Source organism: Poecilia mexicana, unplaced genomic scaffold (genome assembly GCF_051168715.1).
Source record: "Poecilia mexicana isolate PSO_F unplaced genomic scaffold, ASM5116871v1 scaffold_9, whole genome shotgun sequence".
Taxonomy (NCBI): domain Eukaryota; kingdom Metazoa; phylum Chordata; class Actinopteri; order Cyprinodontiformes; family Poeciliidae; genus Poecilia; species Poecilia mexicana.
In genome coordinates, this window is record NW_028263378.1 from 24,736,249 (window position 1) to 24,752,287 (window position 16,039).

Here is a 16,039-nt window from a genome sequence, read left to right on the forward strand (position 1 = left end):
ATGCCAGATTTACCAATATTTCATTGTAGAATTTTTTTTTATCCGATTACTCGATTAATCGTAAGAATAATCGATAGATTACTCGATTACTAAAATATTCGTTTACAACAGCCCTAATTTAAACCCTTTAAATTTCTATTTATCTGCATTATTAATCCTATCTGCTTTAATAAAAATGTGATTTACACTGGGACATTAGTTTTTCTTGTGTTTTCGTTAGAGATGTGCCGATCAAGTTTTTTCCTGCTGATACCGATACCGATCACCCATGAGGGCCGATCACCGATACCGATCACCGATACCGATCACATAATTATTATTTATTTATTTTTTATCATAAACCCTACCGGTTACATTATGTAGAAAAAGGAACCATGAATTCACCTTAATTTAGACAAAAACTTGTTTTTAATAACTTTTTCCAAGAAGAAAACTAAACAAAACAGGCATTCTGCAAATTGTACGGCTATTGATAATACTATCTTTAACAGACTGATAACATATGAAGGCTCTGAAGAGGCTAAATAATACAATATCTGATCCTCCGTATGTCTTTTTTACTGCAGTGAGCCTCGATGTAGCCAAACTCCGTCAAGTATGGCATTGTTTTTATGTTGTATTAGCTTCGTTGTGTTGATGCATTTTGACCTGCTTTAATTTTCCGCCGCAACACGCAAACTTCCCCATTCACTCAGTGCGTTATAGTTACACATCGCTTAGGATTTGTTGCTGCGCGTTTGCGCAGAGTGAAGGAAAAAGGAGGCCAGCTGCACAGGCAGGCTGCGAAATGAGAAGCAGGTGATCGGTATCGGCAACAAGAGCCAATGATCGCCGATCACCGATCATGCACTTTTTCACGGAAATCGGCCCGATTATGATCGGTGACCGATCGATCGGCACACCTCTAGTTTTCGTGTGTTTGGGAAACTTCATTGAAAGTAAACTAATGGCAAAGAAAATTAAAGTTTCCCTGTTTTAATTCCAAGGTTGTAAGAATCTTATATAAAATGTCAAAATGATGTAAAGATATGCCAAATTGTTGAAAAACACACAACATATCCCACTTTGTCATTACTTTTTAAACAAATATAAACACAAAATGCACGTACTTTCCGAAACGCTGACATATCATATAAACAATGTATGAAATACTGGAACCTGAAGTCTCTTTTTAACATCGGCCTCAGAAGTCAAACTGCAAGCTACAATATTTTTCAGACTATTTACTGCATTTACAGTGTTGATGCTATACCACAGTGAACTTAATTACAACAGTGATTATTTGGAAAATGTTAAATTGAGACACTTCACATTTATGAGTCCAGAGGGCCCCAGAAGTGCTAGTCCTTGTTTGCTCACAGGCACTTTTTCCATAATACTTGGAATTAAACTCCAGGTTCCTAAGGCTCCACCTTCATCATTTCTCATTACAGATTCACCCTTTATTACAGATATAAAAGTGAGACAGCGATAAAACACCTGACTTTTAAAGAAAAAAAACATATTACAAGTAATTTCACTGAAATTCATAATAACCATCCGGTTCCAATCAAGAAAAATAATTGGAGTTCCTGTGCAGTGATACAGCGATATTCAGGCGGAAGTGAACTAAATAAAGAAACTGTTTACGTTTGGCTCCTTATTGAATACACCGTTTTAAACCAAAAACCCTCAGACATTTAGAGGACCAACCACGAGAATCAATTCATTTAATGTTAAACTTAGTTTCACGCAAATACAAGACGCTGGCATAAATGTTTGGCTGTTGAACTGGACCGTTCAAGGTTGCTATCAAGCTATTAGCAGCTCTACGAAGAATTATATTACAGAGACATGCCCAACATACCTTTATCTTTGCTTTTTTTTTTCTATTCCTCCTCTTTATGTTCTCTATCCCTGAAGAATGAGTTCTTTTCTTGCGGCATTGTTTTGTTTACTTATCTTCCACCTGTGCTTTGAGGCTTGGATGCGCTCATATTAACGGCGAAGCATGACGAGTGGCGCAAAAAGTGGGTATGCGCTGCATGCAATGCATAAGGGTGCAGCATTAGAGGGGGCGCCAAAACGGGAACTATTTTTTCTAGTCGGCATTTTCTGTATTTAACAGCTGTTTGTGCATGTATGAAATGATCAATAACAGAGGAATGGCACTGATTAGGGGCTCTCCGCACTCCCCTCCCACACACTTAGGATCGTTTTTTTTCCTTTTAAATTTGAATCGTCGTATATTGTGCACTTGACAACAGTGAGGTAAAGATGGAGATGTAGGGAAAAAAAGTTATCAGTGGTACAATAAAACAGAAAGCGGAAGAGGGAGGGGGATAAAGATGGAGGGACGAAGAAAAGCTTTTCAAAATGATTGAAAGACACTGACATTTTACACACACACACATATATATATATAATTTTAAGCTGTGCAGTTTTAATCCATATGTTTACTTTAAATCAAATTCAATCAGCATAACAATGAAAAAGAAAAAAAGTAATTCCGCACAAACCTTTTATTCTTAGTATTTTAATCAAATGATTCAATTATTTAGTTTCAGTACAAAATACAAAACAACTCAAATGGGTGCTCCTGAAATAATTTTCCAAGAGTATTGCATTAATGCATCACTTTTTTCACAATTATTTCAGTCATTACACACCATATAAGGTCATATAAAAGTTATGTATTTTTCTATTTAAAAAGTACACCCAAGTCATAATGGCTTCATACTCTATTAAAATGAATGAACATACAGCAGTAAGACATAAAAAGATGGAAAACAAAACAAGTTCACATTAAAACATTAGACATGAAGATTACAACGTTTGAGTCTTTTAAAATTAAATGAGACATTTTCCGCTCACAAAGGGCAGAGAGGCTAGAAGAGGTATTTTGAGTGCAGTTAAACAGAAATCTGAATCTTGTGAAAACTGCACTACATTATACTTACTTCTCTGTGCTAAGGAAATTAATCTTGTAATAGTAATAAATGGAAGATGGTAATCATATGGTGGAAGTAGTCAAAGCATTTTTCCTGACATCTTGTGAACCAAGAAGTACATTAGTCTTAAAACTCCAACCTTTCTGAGTAACAGTAAAAGTAAAAGTAGGATCCTCCAAACAAGGCGAGGTAGAGAAATGCCTGCTGAAATCAGGACAAATGGGGAAATTAGTCACTGTTGCAGAAAAGTAGCACTAGAAAGTAGTACTTAGAAATGCATTAAACTTTTCAAGGAGAGATGAACAGAGAACTTGGTTGTTTAACTTTGTGACTGGCCAGTCTGAAACTCCAAAATCATAAACGCATTTAATCTAAGAATTACTGGCTGCATTAATAACAACACTCCTCAATGTGGAAGCTGTAACTAAAAGAAGACTCAACTTTAGCTATTTTGGTAATAGTGGTGTGTTTAAAAATTGAGTGAGGCAGCAAATTAAAAGCTGTACTTTCTATGTAGGCATAGCACTTGTTCATTTACTTACCAAAATGAAAGAGCTACACTTTGGACAGTGCTGCTCATTTTGCCCCTGTGCTGTTCTGTACCTCTGCAGTTGTTTGACTTTATCAAGTTCAATAGGAGGCACTTGCCACAGGACATCAGTTCACACTTGTCTTTGAACATTTTGTTCAGTTAGCAAAGCAGTGAGCTGACAAGGAGCCAGCTTCACCAGATACCAGGACCATTGATCATATTACAGCAAATATGCTACTTTATTCCTTTGAGTTTACAATACTGGAAATGTTGAAAGCCTTGTAGGAATATTAGAGTTAAGGTGAGGTTGCGCAATCTCTATTGAATACAGACAGAGACTCCAGTTTACTGTTTGTTATGTTAATCATGTTAATCACAAATCTTAGATGGTGAAGACTTAAAATCTCATCTCCAACTGATTTCTGTCTTTGTCTTTCAGAAAAGATGAGAAGGAGCCTGGGAACCTAAAGTATGCAATTTGTAATCTTACAGGGCTGGAAGGCTAGAAAAGTTATTTTGACTGAAGTTAAAGAGAAATGTGAATAAGTAAAATTGAAAATGAACTAAAAACAAAAATCCTACTTCTGAAATCTGATGCAAATCTTTAATTGCTGCATCTTTACTTTTAGCAATATACTACATGTCTTTATTTTTTTTTTAAATGAATGGCTAAATTAATTTTCCGCTCTAAAAAAAACTTAAGTTTGTAGTTGTGGTGTGGCTGTTACCTCATGCAATGATGACAGCAGGCCTCACTGAGGGCGTTTGGTTAGTCCGACAGACAGGCCGACAATTAGTGCGATGACAGCAAAAAGGATCAACAGGGCAAAGGCGAGGATCATGTATTTCTGCCAAGTAAAGTGGTAATGAAAACTTTAAATATTTTGTAATTGGACATAACTTCTTTGAACTTGCATATTTTATGTTTCTGTGTTAGACATAAAAAGAACACTTACCCTACGCGATTTCTTCTGGTATCTCACTGCCTTTTTAGTCTCTTCTTTTGCACGATAAATATACTCAGCTGCATTAGAGACATTATTCTCAATGTTGTTCACCATATCCCCCTGTTAAAAGTTTGCATTAGCCCTAAAATGACAATATTTGACAGGCATTGTGACACAGAAGCGTCCAGCTGAGCTAATACCTGAGTTTCTACCAGCATTGCCATGTCCATGAACATCGCATGAAGCTCTCTGATGCTGGACTCCAGACGCATTATGTCCTGGTGACGGGATTCTATCTCATTTAAGGCTTGACGAGTGATTTGGGAATCAGAAATGATCTGTAGGGAAAACAAAAATATTATGGACTTTCTGAAACACAGCTAAAGGAATTTCCTACCTGTATAAGAAAATGCAGCTGATGTAGACCAACTGACCTCAACAAGGCCAAGTCAGAGGAACAGACTTTAAATCAATCAGAATAAGACGCATGTATGAAGTAACAGACGTACATCGGATGTGAAGATTGATGGATTTCCGCTCTCCAGCATATCCTCCAGTTCTTCATTGGTGGTCACTCTTCCAGCTACAAATGATATAATTGAAGTCTTCTTCAGAAATCACTAATCTCAACTTTCACCAAAATTTTTTTAACAAGGATTTCAGTGATTTCTCATTGCTGACATGATATATTAATGCGAACCCCATGTTGCTGTTTATTTTTTCACTTGAAACTGCAACTACAAATTGCTCTATGATTGCTTTTAGATATTTATAACAACTTCCCCTGTGGTTAATTTTTGCTTCCTTAGTCTATTAATCATTACTATGCATTAGTCTGATTTTAAGTAAGCTGTGATGGACTGTTTTTCACAATGACTGCTGGGGATAAGCACGTGTGGCTGAAGTACATCCCTTGGATAACAGATGTTTATTTAGAGGTACAAGAACACACAAACACACAAGTAAGAGACTGCTGTGTTTTTGTTTTTGATCAACTCCATGGCAACATCTCTAAAATCTAGCTGGATGTAATCTGTGCTGGTAGCCAACATCCTTCTGTCCAGACCATAAATGTCTGCTGTGAAACCTATGTCCTGCAGCTGCAGTGCATCTCTGAAGCAGTAATGAAAGTTGTGGTGACAATGGTCATAAGTGGGTCAGAACAAACAATTATTTACCATGGAGACTAAACAAAGGTCAACAGAGAGACATTGCTGCTTCAGGAATTACAGTGGTTTCTTAAACAAGTGCTGCTTCTGGCTGAATGTCAGGCATTGCTCCACTCCCAAGTGCTATCTGATTACACTAACATCTAAAGAAACACACCACTTTGCTGATATCCTGTGGACAACAGAAACAAAATTTTATTCCATTTACTTGCTACTGGTGTTTTCTAATTAGATTTTATTTGGCACTTGTAATTCTGACGGAACAGAAAGGTTTAATTTCTTTAAAAAAGTCTTGGGTACAAAAAGGACCTTGACATTGCTCACAAAGAAGCTCCAGCTGAAACACTACAGACAGAAAGGTTTGCCTCGTGTTGTGAAACACTCTCCCTAGAGAGCGAGATCGCTGTGCAGGGGCTTATTGTGTCACACCTCTTGCAATGCCTATTCCTCAGGGACACAAACCGAACAAAAAACACAGAGCAAAGAGCCCGACCTGTCATCCAGTACAAACTCTATCCATTCTGGGTGATTTAAATAAACTGTGTAACTCTATGTGAGCAGAGATTGAAGATTGTGTGTGTGTGTTATGTTGCGCAGGTTACTCGGAGTCCTCTGCCCATTTCCCTGGCAACCTAAACACAGGAGACGTCTCCAGTATCAGTATCTTCTGTCTGCGGTGTGGAGTCATGGAGCCTATCATTAAAGCCACAGGGACTGAGGAAACAGCTCTATTATATACTTTTCCTTATTGTTATGCTGTAAATATGGACATCAAACTATAGATTTGTTATCTCTAACAAGGAAATTCAAATATTCAGTATGAAATTCTGGGAGCTGTTTCATGACTTTAAATGTTTGCATGTTATATAGCTCATAGTGTATAAATTATACTGTATAGGAATATATACTATATAAGTCTTCTTAAATATTTTGTTTCTGCTTACGTTTAAAAAAATCAGTTCAAACCTTCAACCTGTATTCACTTAGTTTTCATAAAAACAACACATCTAAAGTTTCCATGCAGTTGCAACAGGAAATGAAGCTGATGCCTTGTTCTGTACTTCATATGTCAATGAAGGATGCACATTCAGGGAATGCACATCTAATACAAGTCCCTTACTTATCTCCAGTTGTCTCTGGATCCTTCCTTTGCTTCGTTCCCGAAAGGACACTTGAGTCTCATTGTACTGAGTCATGACTTCCACAAACTTCCTTGACAGCACAGAGTGCTGATGAGAAGATAAAATATAAAGGCAGACAGTGAGGATTCCCCAAAAGTGGTTCACATTGAGATTTTTAGAATTTAAATTGTTGATTATGCTTTCAGTAATGCTCCGCAAAAAGCTAAATTATGGTATGCCACAGCTCAATGGGTGTGAATGAAGCTACACAGGATTTGTAATTGTTTTTTTCACATATCCATCGACTGGTTGTCTGACCTGTGTTTTCTGGATCCTGAAGTCGACAGAAGCTCTGTTAACGACGTCGTCTTTCGGCATACTTTGTTCCATGACTAGCACAGGGACGATGACAGCATTAACTGACTTCACACGACACATAACAGAAAAGTGCAACAATCACAGCTAAACTCACATTTTAATTTAGTTCGCACCACATCGGCATTTCCTTTGATATCGTTGGTCAGTCCATCTAGCTGACTCTTTGTTCCTTCATATGCAGAAAGGAAATACATCAGGTTATACTTATTGGCAAGAAAAGAAGGTGTCCTACTGAGTAATTGTCTTTATGTACAAATTTAATCTCCTTTCATTTTATCCTGCCATAATAAGATAACATAGCAAGGGTCAAAATGCACAACTTCTAGGTTTTTCCCCAGTTATGAATAAACAAAAGCCGATGATGGGAAGACATTTTAATCTGTCATGGATTTGTCTTGCTGTTCTCCCGTTTATGCAAAAGGAAGACTCTCATGTCTTTTTCATGGTTCCTATCATCTGTTTAAAATCAAAAATTTCCAATTTTTTTTTCAGACAGAAATTTCCAGAAAGTAAATACGGAGGTTTACTGTGGATTTATAACTATTTCCACAGGATGATGGACAAATCAGTGAGTGGCTGAATAAGAACAGATAATAAACGGACTAACGGAGAGTAACACCGCTTATCACTTGATTTAGTTGTTTATTTTGTTTAATAATAAACCATACTTTCCATATGCCTCCATACATAACAGTGTGCTCAGACTTTGAGTGGTCTGTAACAGGATGGGTGAGACCTCAACCTATAATGGCCTCAGATGTTTGGGGCTGTTTTTTGTTCACAGATTTCCGTTCCACAAGCTTTTCATTTCTATCCAGAAGCAAAGTAAATCTACTGACCAAAAACTCCAATTGAGCCCAAATAGTTTTGATTACTTCAGTCTTAAGAACCATCCAAAATACAAATGTCTACTGAACATATGAAGAAACAAACACAGCATTTTTAAATACCTGTGTGTATACACACACAGGCACCTTTGCAAAAACAGCCGATTAAATTGTATCTGTAAAAAAAAAAATATATATATATATATATATATATATATATATATATATATATAGATATATATATATTTATTTATTTGTTTATTTATTTATTTATTTTTTTACTTACTGTGATCTGGATTGGGCGCAGACAGGATGGTGCTGTGCAGCTTCTTCACCTCCTCCACTTGGTAGGAGATTTTATCAATGAGTCCTCTAACTTCCTCCACCTTAATTAGTCAAATAACAGACAAATAACTCATTGTTGTGTTAAATTAACCCCAATCTTAATATGCATACCTACCCTTCTGAAATAACTCTCCATGAAGCCATCACCGCAGTCCTCAGTGACGGCAACCTCCTCTACTTGACTTTTATTCTGTGAAGATTTAAAAACAAGAATGCATTTTTGTACAACTTGTAGTGTCGGCTCAGGCTGAGGTAGTAGCACTTACAGCAGCCAGTTCAGCCAGACGATCCTTCATTACACTCTCCTAGTCCGATCCTTGCATCTCCTGCTCAGGTAATTTCAGCGAAACACACCAAGATCCTTCTTAAAAACCTCCATGTGTGGTCTTACAGCAGGCCCACCATTCTGAGGACAGAAGCTCCGGTGACTGTCGGAAAAGTTCAACTGATAAGATCTCCTCTCCTTTGACAAGACAACCCTCGCAGAGGTGTTGAAGTTGGTATTTAAAGTGGATTAAAGCGGCACCTTTGCAAAAACAGCCGATTAAAATGTATCTGTAATTTTTTAATTCTTCTTATTATTTTTTTGTTTTTGTTTTTGTAGAGTATATTTCCCTCACGACGACGCTTGAAATCCGCCACAGATCTACAATACCGCCCCACCGAGAATACGCTTCCTTTCCCAGCTCGGTTTCACGTACATAGAAACAACACCCCCACCTGCGCACAACACACACCGCTCTGTCTACAGAACAAATAAAAGTCTCCCCTCAAAAACTGCTAAATAGACAAACACGACCATTTTGTTTTGGAGGTCATCAAATACTGGGTAATAAAGTTCTTACAAATTTTATAAATAAAATTCTTACGAATTTTGTTCAAGCAAGCAAGTTTACTAATGTAATTTTCTAGCGGTTAAATTATATTTTAGTAACAAATTATGCTTAAACGATGTGGTGCCGTTTGTAAAATTACACAATAAAAAATTAACAACTCTAAGCTGATAAATATATATATATATATATATATATATATATATATATATATATATATATATATATATATATTTTTTTTAAGGTTATATTTTCACCATGTTATTCATACATTTAGCAGAACTTCGACTAAATATTTAATTCACAAGCTAACGGTTTAGTTTACAACCTAAATATTTAGCCCGAAAGTAAATATTTTGCCAATTAAGCGTTTAATTTTCAAACTAAATGTGCTTGATAACTAAATATTTAGGATGCTAGCCAAATATTATTTGGACCTAAATGTTTAGCTCGAAACTAAATATAGATACAAGCTAAATATTTAGCTAATATGCAAATTAGCTTGCAGATAAGCGGAAGTGGGATATCAAAATAAATGCTGAGTTTTTCTCACCTCTGGATGAACCCTGCTGCTGGTGAAGCTAAATTGCTTGGGTCTTTGCTTAAGTAATGTGTTGTTGTTGGTTTTTTATATTTATATATATAATCGATGTTTTTCTTATTGACACGTCCGACGCGATAGTTGAAAACACAGGACTTGCCGATTTCTATAGCAACAGTATCTGAATCAACTTCCGCCAATGGAATCCAGCCAGAACATTTCCGGTTCATGTTCGATTCACCGTTTAGATGTTGGATAACGTCAACATAAACGCGTTGCAACGATTAACGCAGTGAGAACAGTAAGAACTGTCAGCATAGTCTTCCATCCATCCTGGGCTGGTGCCTTTCTCCAGTAGTTTTGTGGTTGAAAATGTCTCTGTCTTGAACCAGAAATTTAAGATTTAAGTTTCACGCAGCTTTTAATAAGTATCAGCTGTGATAAAACAAGTCTGAACCGGAAGTGATCCGCGCCATCTTAGTAGGTAAGCGCATGTGCTATTCATTGCAGACCTACGGTCGAGACCAACAAAAAGATAATATGTGGACATTCTTGACCATTATGCAAGGATAAGATACACGAACAAAATCGCTGCTGTCAGGAACGACCCATTAGACGCAGAAGGAAAATATTTCATACAAGCTGCCTCCGGTCTCTTTCTGAACTTGAAGAGTGAGTGCACCATGTGACATCACACTAATGACTAATATTGAAAGACTATTTTAAGCTTATAGATTTTAAATGTAGAATAAGGAAGACGGCAATGAATGAATGTCAAACACACGCTATGCATGTATTATTGAGCTACTGATTATGCAGTTGTTTGTATTTCCATTAAATAAAATGTAAATGATAAATCTGGCTTCATTTAATTTACCTACCATTTAAATAACGTAAATAAATTTAAAGGGTTTTTTTAGGCTTTTCTAATTGTAATTAATCAATCATCAAAATATTTCTAAAAATGTATGCAAATTGTTGCAGCAGTGTCAGTGGTTAAATTTTAGCAGTGCACAAAGAGGAAAATCTAATAGGTCTGATAGGCCTAACAATGTGAATCCAACCGTTTTTTCCTAAAGCTCAGCTGCAAGGACACCAGTCGAGTTACATGAGAAGGTTTTGTTAATAAATAATAAATGTGCAAGACTGGATTGAATTAAACGGCCAGAGTATTATTTACCTGACCACAAGGTGGCACTGTTTACCTTGATTTGGTCTCAAGATTGCATAGGGAAACGGAGCAGGTGTCGATTGTGAATATAAAAAAAAAAAACTTATAAGTTTCAAAAATCTAAAGTAATAGTCAAATATAGGTATTTATTTTATACATAAAAGTCATGGTGTCATATTTTGTTGTTTGTTTTTCTTTTTCCTTTTAGTCCTTTTTAATTGTATTTTTTATATGTTCATTTATTGGTGCTGTTTCTTTCCGTCATTTCATACTTTTAACATTTTGATAATTTTCTACCCCGCTTTTTCTTGCTTCTACTTGCAAGAGTTTGCTTCTACAAGCAGCTGGAGGCTGCTCAGAGGTTTTATGGTGGGTCCTAATGGGCTCCGTCAGTGAGACACTGTCGATTCATATCTCCACTTATTTACCATTTCGTCCCATCCTCTTGCTGTTTCGTACCTATCGAACCATCTCGTACTTATGCACTGAAACCATTGCTTATGAGTCGGGTTTTTTTTTGCTGCAGCACTTCGTCGAGGTAAACGACACCAATAATCTCTCACAGACATTATTAGAATATAACAAAAATACGGTTAAGTAATACTTGACAACTGAGCATTTTCACGATTATATAAAATTTTATATAAAACAATCAGAAATACCGAACTATACAGACAAATAAAACCACTTATGGTTTGGCAGATTAGGAGGAAATTAAGTTATTTGCGGGTAGTAAACGGCAGCAGTATTGAAGATGTGGCAACACGTGGCTACAAAATGACAGTGAAAATATGCAAATTCACTCGGATTTGAAACGTCAGATGTACTTTGCGAAATTTATGGATGGATAAATATTTTGTTAAGCGTTAATTTCGACAGCTTTGCCCTTTTTATGTAGAGGCTGCGAAAATATTACATAATTTGTTGTACTCGCACAGGAAATAAATCCAATATGTTTTTTTTTTGTTGTTTTTTTTTGTTTTTTTTACGCACTCGTGTGTCTAAAATTTGGACCTACACTCTTTCATTTGCCACGCAATCTTCAATTACGCACAAATCCCTCCATTTGCGCACAACTTGAACGCCCCTCCTCGTAGGGTCCAACAATGACATCACATTTGCAATTCCCACGTAGAGTCCAGCCAGCCAGTGCGCTCCAGCTGTGCTCCACTACACCTCGCTGTTTCCAGATGCAAGGCGCAGAAACTTAAAGAAGCAGCTGAATGTGTGGATGACGAATTGTGACTTTCTGCGTGGGACTTTTGGCTTCAGAACTTGCTATTATGACACAATAATTTGTGAAGTGGGGTTCTTTTTTCCCCCTCAAGTTATCTAATCTGGGCCCCTTTTTAAAAAAAAAAAACATTACTGTTAGAACTTTTATTGTAGCATCTATCGGATTGGACACATGGACTATTTTATCCTCATCCTGGGACAATGACTAACTGCTCTTGGAGTTATCTTTGTGAAGGGAATTAGGCTGTTTCAGAAAGATAACATTGTACAGTTCTCAAGAGCAATGGAATTTTGTTTGCATATTCGACTTCTTACTGCTTTTGTCTTATGCTTTAAGGTAAGATAACAACTTCAAGCTTTCAGCTCATTTTCTGCATGTCAGACTTTATTAAACATCAGATTCATCTTTTGCAGGTCTGTGCTCAGGTGGCGCCAAATGAGAATCATGCAGGTAGTGGCAAGTTTTCCATACGGACATTGTGCTGCGCTTTTGTTTGCTATCAGATCAACATATCAAATGACCACATCCTGGTTGGAATATATACAATAACTTGAGGAAACAATGTGCTCCAGTGTCTGTTTCTATGGAGGGATGTTATTTGTTTATGGCTTGTTAATCAGAATGGTCTGCCACATAAACAGCTTTTGCAGCTGTTTTGATTCATCATCATCAATCTCTTTATCCCACCGACGTCTGAAACTGGACGCTGGCGTAATAATAAACTCTGAGCAGTGTCCTTTAGGGACGCTTGTTTACCTGTGATCTTCTTGTCCAGGCCTGCAGGTGTTGGCCACGGCTTCACATTATTGGCCTCTTGATGTGGTGGACGGGATACATGAGCTGCTGGACCAGATTGGAAGCAGTCCGCGTTATGTCAGCGGCAGCAAAATAAGTACGAGCATACATGGCCGCCGTGTTTGCATCCGGGTCCTTCCTAGAAAGCCCTTTTTTGTTCACTGTTCGCACTCCTGCCACGGTTATCCTGCCTGTTCAATCACATTCAGTGTCTTGCAGAAAGTATTCACGCCCCTTAAACTTTGCCACATTCTGTCACTTTGCAATCAGAAGTTTCGTTCCCTGAGATTTGATGTGATAGGCCGCCAAAAAGTTGCGTATGATTATTGTTTTTAGTTACTTTATAGAAATAAAACTGTGAACATTTGTATTCAGTCCGTAGCACCCTGCGGTTATTGCGATAGGTCTTTCGGGGTGTGTCTGTATGAACTTTACACACCTGTTATCTGAAATGTTTGCCTTTTTTTTTCTTGCGCAAAATTGCTCAAGGTCAGTCAAGTCGATGGATCATCTTAAAGAGAAAATTTGAACTTTTATTACAGACTACTCATTGGATTTAGATCAGACCTTTGACTTAACCACTCGAATAAGAAAAGTATACTTTTATCTGAAATATTGTATTGTATATCTAAGACTATGTGTAGATTTGTACGGATAGCTACTTAGACTCAAATTTTCTGCAACCTCTAAAAGATTTACTTCTAGTATCATCCTTATGTAGTCATATTTAATAAAGCTGGGCAGTATTGAGAAGTTAATTTATTTTAATAACTCCATTCACTAAGTGAAACACATTATATTGATTAGCTACACAGTAAATGATGCTTTCAGTTAAGCACGGTGATTTTCTCCTTGCACCTAATGAAAACACAATATTTAAGTTTAGAGTATTGCTTCAGACCAATAAAAACATTGAGGTCTACAGTTGTCATGTGACCAAATTTGAGAAGCCTAAAGGGTGTGAATACGTTTCCAAGCCACTCCATGACTTTAGTTGTACTGAGTTGTACTGAGTGAAACGCCATAAATGTTTAAGAGGGATCGGGTATGGATGCGAGCATGTTGTGTGGCATCACTCTGTGTTTACCTTCACCAGCATCACTCTGTTTCATACCTGTGCAGCACGTCCCTCCCGTTGTTCTCCTGTCACTGTTCTCCGGGTGGAAATTACGGTTTTTGTCTTCTTGTCTTTTTTGTCCAGCTGTCAGAATCCACAACCACACTGTGCTCCCTTCTTCCCATAACTCTTCCTATGTGTATACCAATGACTCTGCCTACACTAACATTTCCGCAATAGTAGGTGAGAATCCATCACTTTCCGCTCACACAGTCATTTGTGCATCACACACTGCAGCAAATCATTGCACACCTTTTGGTTCTTTGCTTGTTTGTCCTTGCAGCACAAGAGCGTAGCTTAACTGTATGATATAAATCCTGTAGCTTTGTCAATTGGTGTTGGTAGGAAGTCACTCATATTGGTTTAAAATTAAAAGTACACAGAAAAACATAGAAAACCATAATATGTACATCAAACTCTTTACTTATCTCACAATTTTAAATCATGAAGCAAATGTGTTTCTGTAATTTATGTTTTGCTACAGACATTGTTGAAGGAGTACACAATAAGGGTATCTTTCTGGACTGTGATAACAGCGGCCTCTTTCTTTACTTTGGAAACTACCAGAACTCCTGCGTCAGTGATCTGAACCTCTGTGCTCTGGATGGTAGGTGCAGCGCATTTCATACGTTATGCTTTCAGTTCTGTCTGGAGGAATGGGCCAAAATTCTAGCAAACCTTAGTGAGAAGCGTATGAGAGGATGCCCAAAACATTTTCAAGTAAGACAATTTTACCGTGACGATGGAAAAGCATGATTAAAAACATTGTCTCTAATAGTTTTAGCAAATAATAACAATTTTGGTAATCCAAAAAGAACCAAAACTGAATAAGTTTTGTCTTCTTGTTAGAAAGTGTGTGTGTGTGTGTGTGTATATATATATATATATATATATATGTATATACATACACATACATATATAAAAAAGTGTGTCTTTTTGAGCTGAATATAGCTCTCTGTGTTATACACCATTGTAGGTTTTTGGAAAAATCTTTAATCTATTAAAACAATCTTTTTCTAGGTGTGACCTTCTCCTTTTTTTGGAAAAACCAAAAGCCAGATTCCAACTTTGCTGTGGCGTCTGGTGCAAAAGTCATCTCCAACAGCTTCACAGTCTTTGCAGACTCTCACAAGGGATGCGTGGAGCTTTACACGCAAGACGACAAACACAGATGGAGAGCAGAGATTCCCATTTCAGGTACAGCAAAAACAAATTTATAACATAATACTACTTGAGAAAACGATTCGTACACATCCATGTGAATTGTGTTCAATTTGATCAAATCTTTCACTACACAGATTTATTGTTCTCCTGGTTTTAACTGACACCATATGCTCTCACTGTTGACTTGGCAAGTCTGTTTGCCGTAGCAAAACAAAAGTGCATCTTATTCAATATGCAGCCATTTCATGTGTAAAGTGAAATAATGCCTGCCTCATGTGTGAAAATGCAAAATAACTTGACATGTTAGCAAAAATTTTAATTTGGCATAGTTCAACCAGATTATTTTGCCAATATAGTAGTCAAGATTGACTAAATCCTAACAACATAAGTTTGATTAGAATTCATCTGAAAGTGTTGGGTCAGTCATACTCATTGAAAGCTCCAAGGCTTTATGGAAATGATTTTTATGGGTTATATTAAGAGTAAACATACAGCATAAACTTGGTGTTAGTTAATATTGCCGTAAGACTTTTGCCTGAGATCATTTTTGAGTTGGAGCAGAAACATAGCTGAGCTTTTTACCTCCCTTACGTCAAAACCTTTATCCAGGCAACTAGAATTAACTCTGATTTTATGGCTGTGAGGAACTCCTGGCATTTTCCATCCGTGCTAACTCGATGGTAATAGGAGGGTTAGACCTGCGAAGTGTTGTCAATCAACAGAACATCTTAGCTGCGGTAACCAGGGAGAAAGGTTTACGTGCGATCTTGTTAGGACAGATTTAAAAACTGTAATTCTATCGCAGTAACATTTTGTGCCTTAACCATAAATGTTTTTGCTCTGGCTGCTCAACGTTTCGTGAAGTGGCAAACTCAATCTGGGCTTGAATTCGCTGTTCCAGAAGATCAAAAGCTGCCTGATTCTCACAGAGT

The 16,039-nt window shown here is 37.1% G+C and overlaps 2 protein-coding genes across 5 annotated transcripts in view; one reads left to right on the top strand and one right to left on the bottom strand.

Moving 5' to 3' along the window:
- Window positions 1–2,499: 2,499 nt before the first annotated feature.
- Window positions 2,500–10,109, bottom strand: stx2b (syntaxin 2b). 2 transcript variants are annotated; one of them, XM_015010549.2, is made up of 12 exons: window positions 9,636–10,109; window positions 8,516–8,677; window positions 8,365–8,439; window positions 8,191–8,290; window positions 7,172–7,246; window positions 7,018–7,091; window positions 6,699–6,807; window positions 4,919–4,992; window positions 4,610–4,747; window positions 4,419–4,529; window positions 4,191–4,310; window positions 2,500–3,134 (listed from the first exon to the last, which is right to left on the bottom strand). In XM_015010549.2, exons 2-11 carry the CDS (start codon window positions 8,543–8,545, stop codon window positions 4,215–4,217), a joined length of 882 nt encoding a protein of 293 aa, XP_014866035.1. In that variant the 5' UTR covers window positions 8,546–8,677; window positions 9,636–10,109; the 3' UTR covers window positions 2,500–3,134; window positions 4,191–4,214. The 2 variants fall into 2 exon arrangements, with proteins under 2 accessions (XP_014866035.1, XP_014866036.1); XM_015010550.2 differs by lacking the exon at window positions 9,636–10,109 and having other exon boundaries at window positions 2,500–3,131; window positions 8,516–9,140.
- Window positions 10,110–11,500: 1,391 nt separating this feature from the next.
- Window positions 11,501–16,039, top strand: part of adgrd1 (adhesion G protein-coupled receptor D1) — a 36,370-nt gene continuing 31,831 nt past the window's right edge. For 2 of the 3 annotated variants that reach the window (XM_015010546.2, XM_088009035.1), the window contains exons 1-6: window positions 11,501–12,367; window positions 12,445–12,481; window positions 12,807–12,923; window positions 14,028–14,126; window positions 14,428–14,550; window positions 14,964–15,140. In XM_015010546.2, coding sequence (XP_014866032.2) covers window positions 12,314–12,367; window positions 12,445–12,481; window positions 12,807–12,923; window positions 14,028–14,126; window positions 14,428–14,550; window positions 14,964–15,140 — 607 coding nt within the window. In that variant the 5' untranslated portion in view covers window positions 11,501–12,313. The remainder of the gene's footprint in view (window positions 12,368–12,444; window positions 12,482–12,806; window positions 12,924–14,027; window positions 14,127–14,427; window positions 14,551–14,963; window positions 15,141–16,039) is intronic. The other variant, XM_088009036.1, reaches the window with a different exon arrangement.

What these genes read in the sequence shown, in the direction of transcription:
- stx2b (XM_015010549.2), bottom strand. Translation starts at nt 8,545, where the DNA reads ATGAAGGATCGTCTGGCTGAACTGGCTGCT. An exon ending in TGCGCCCAATCCAGATCACA is followed by an intron (nt 7,247 to 8,190) that starts GTAAGTAAAAAA and finishes CTGCATATGAAG; the next exon opens with GAACAAAGAGTCAGCTAGAT. An exon ending in GGTGCGAACTAAATTAAAAT is followed by an intron (nt 7,092 to 7,171) that starts GTGAGTTTAGCT and finishes TCCCTGTGCTAG; the next exon opens with TCATGGAACAAAGTATGCCG.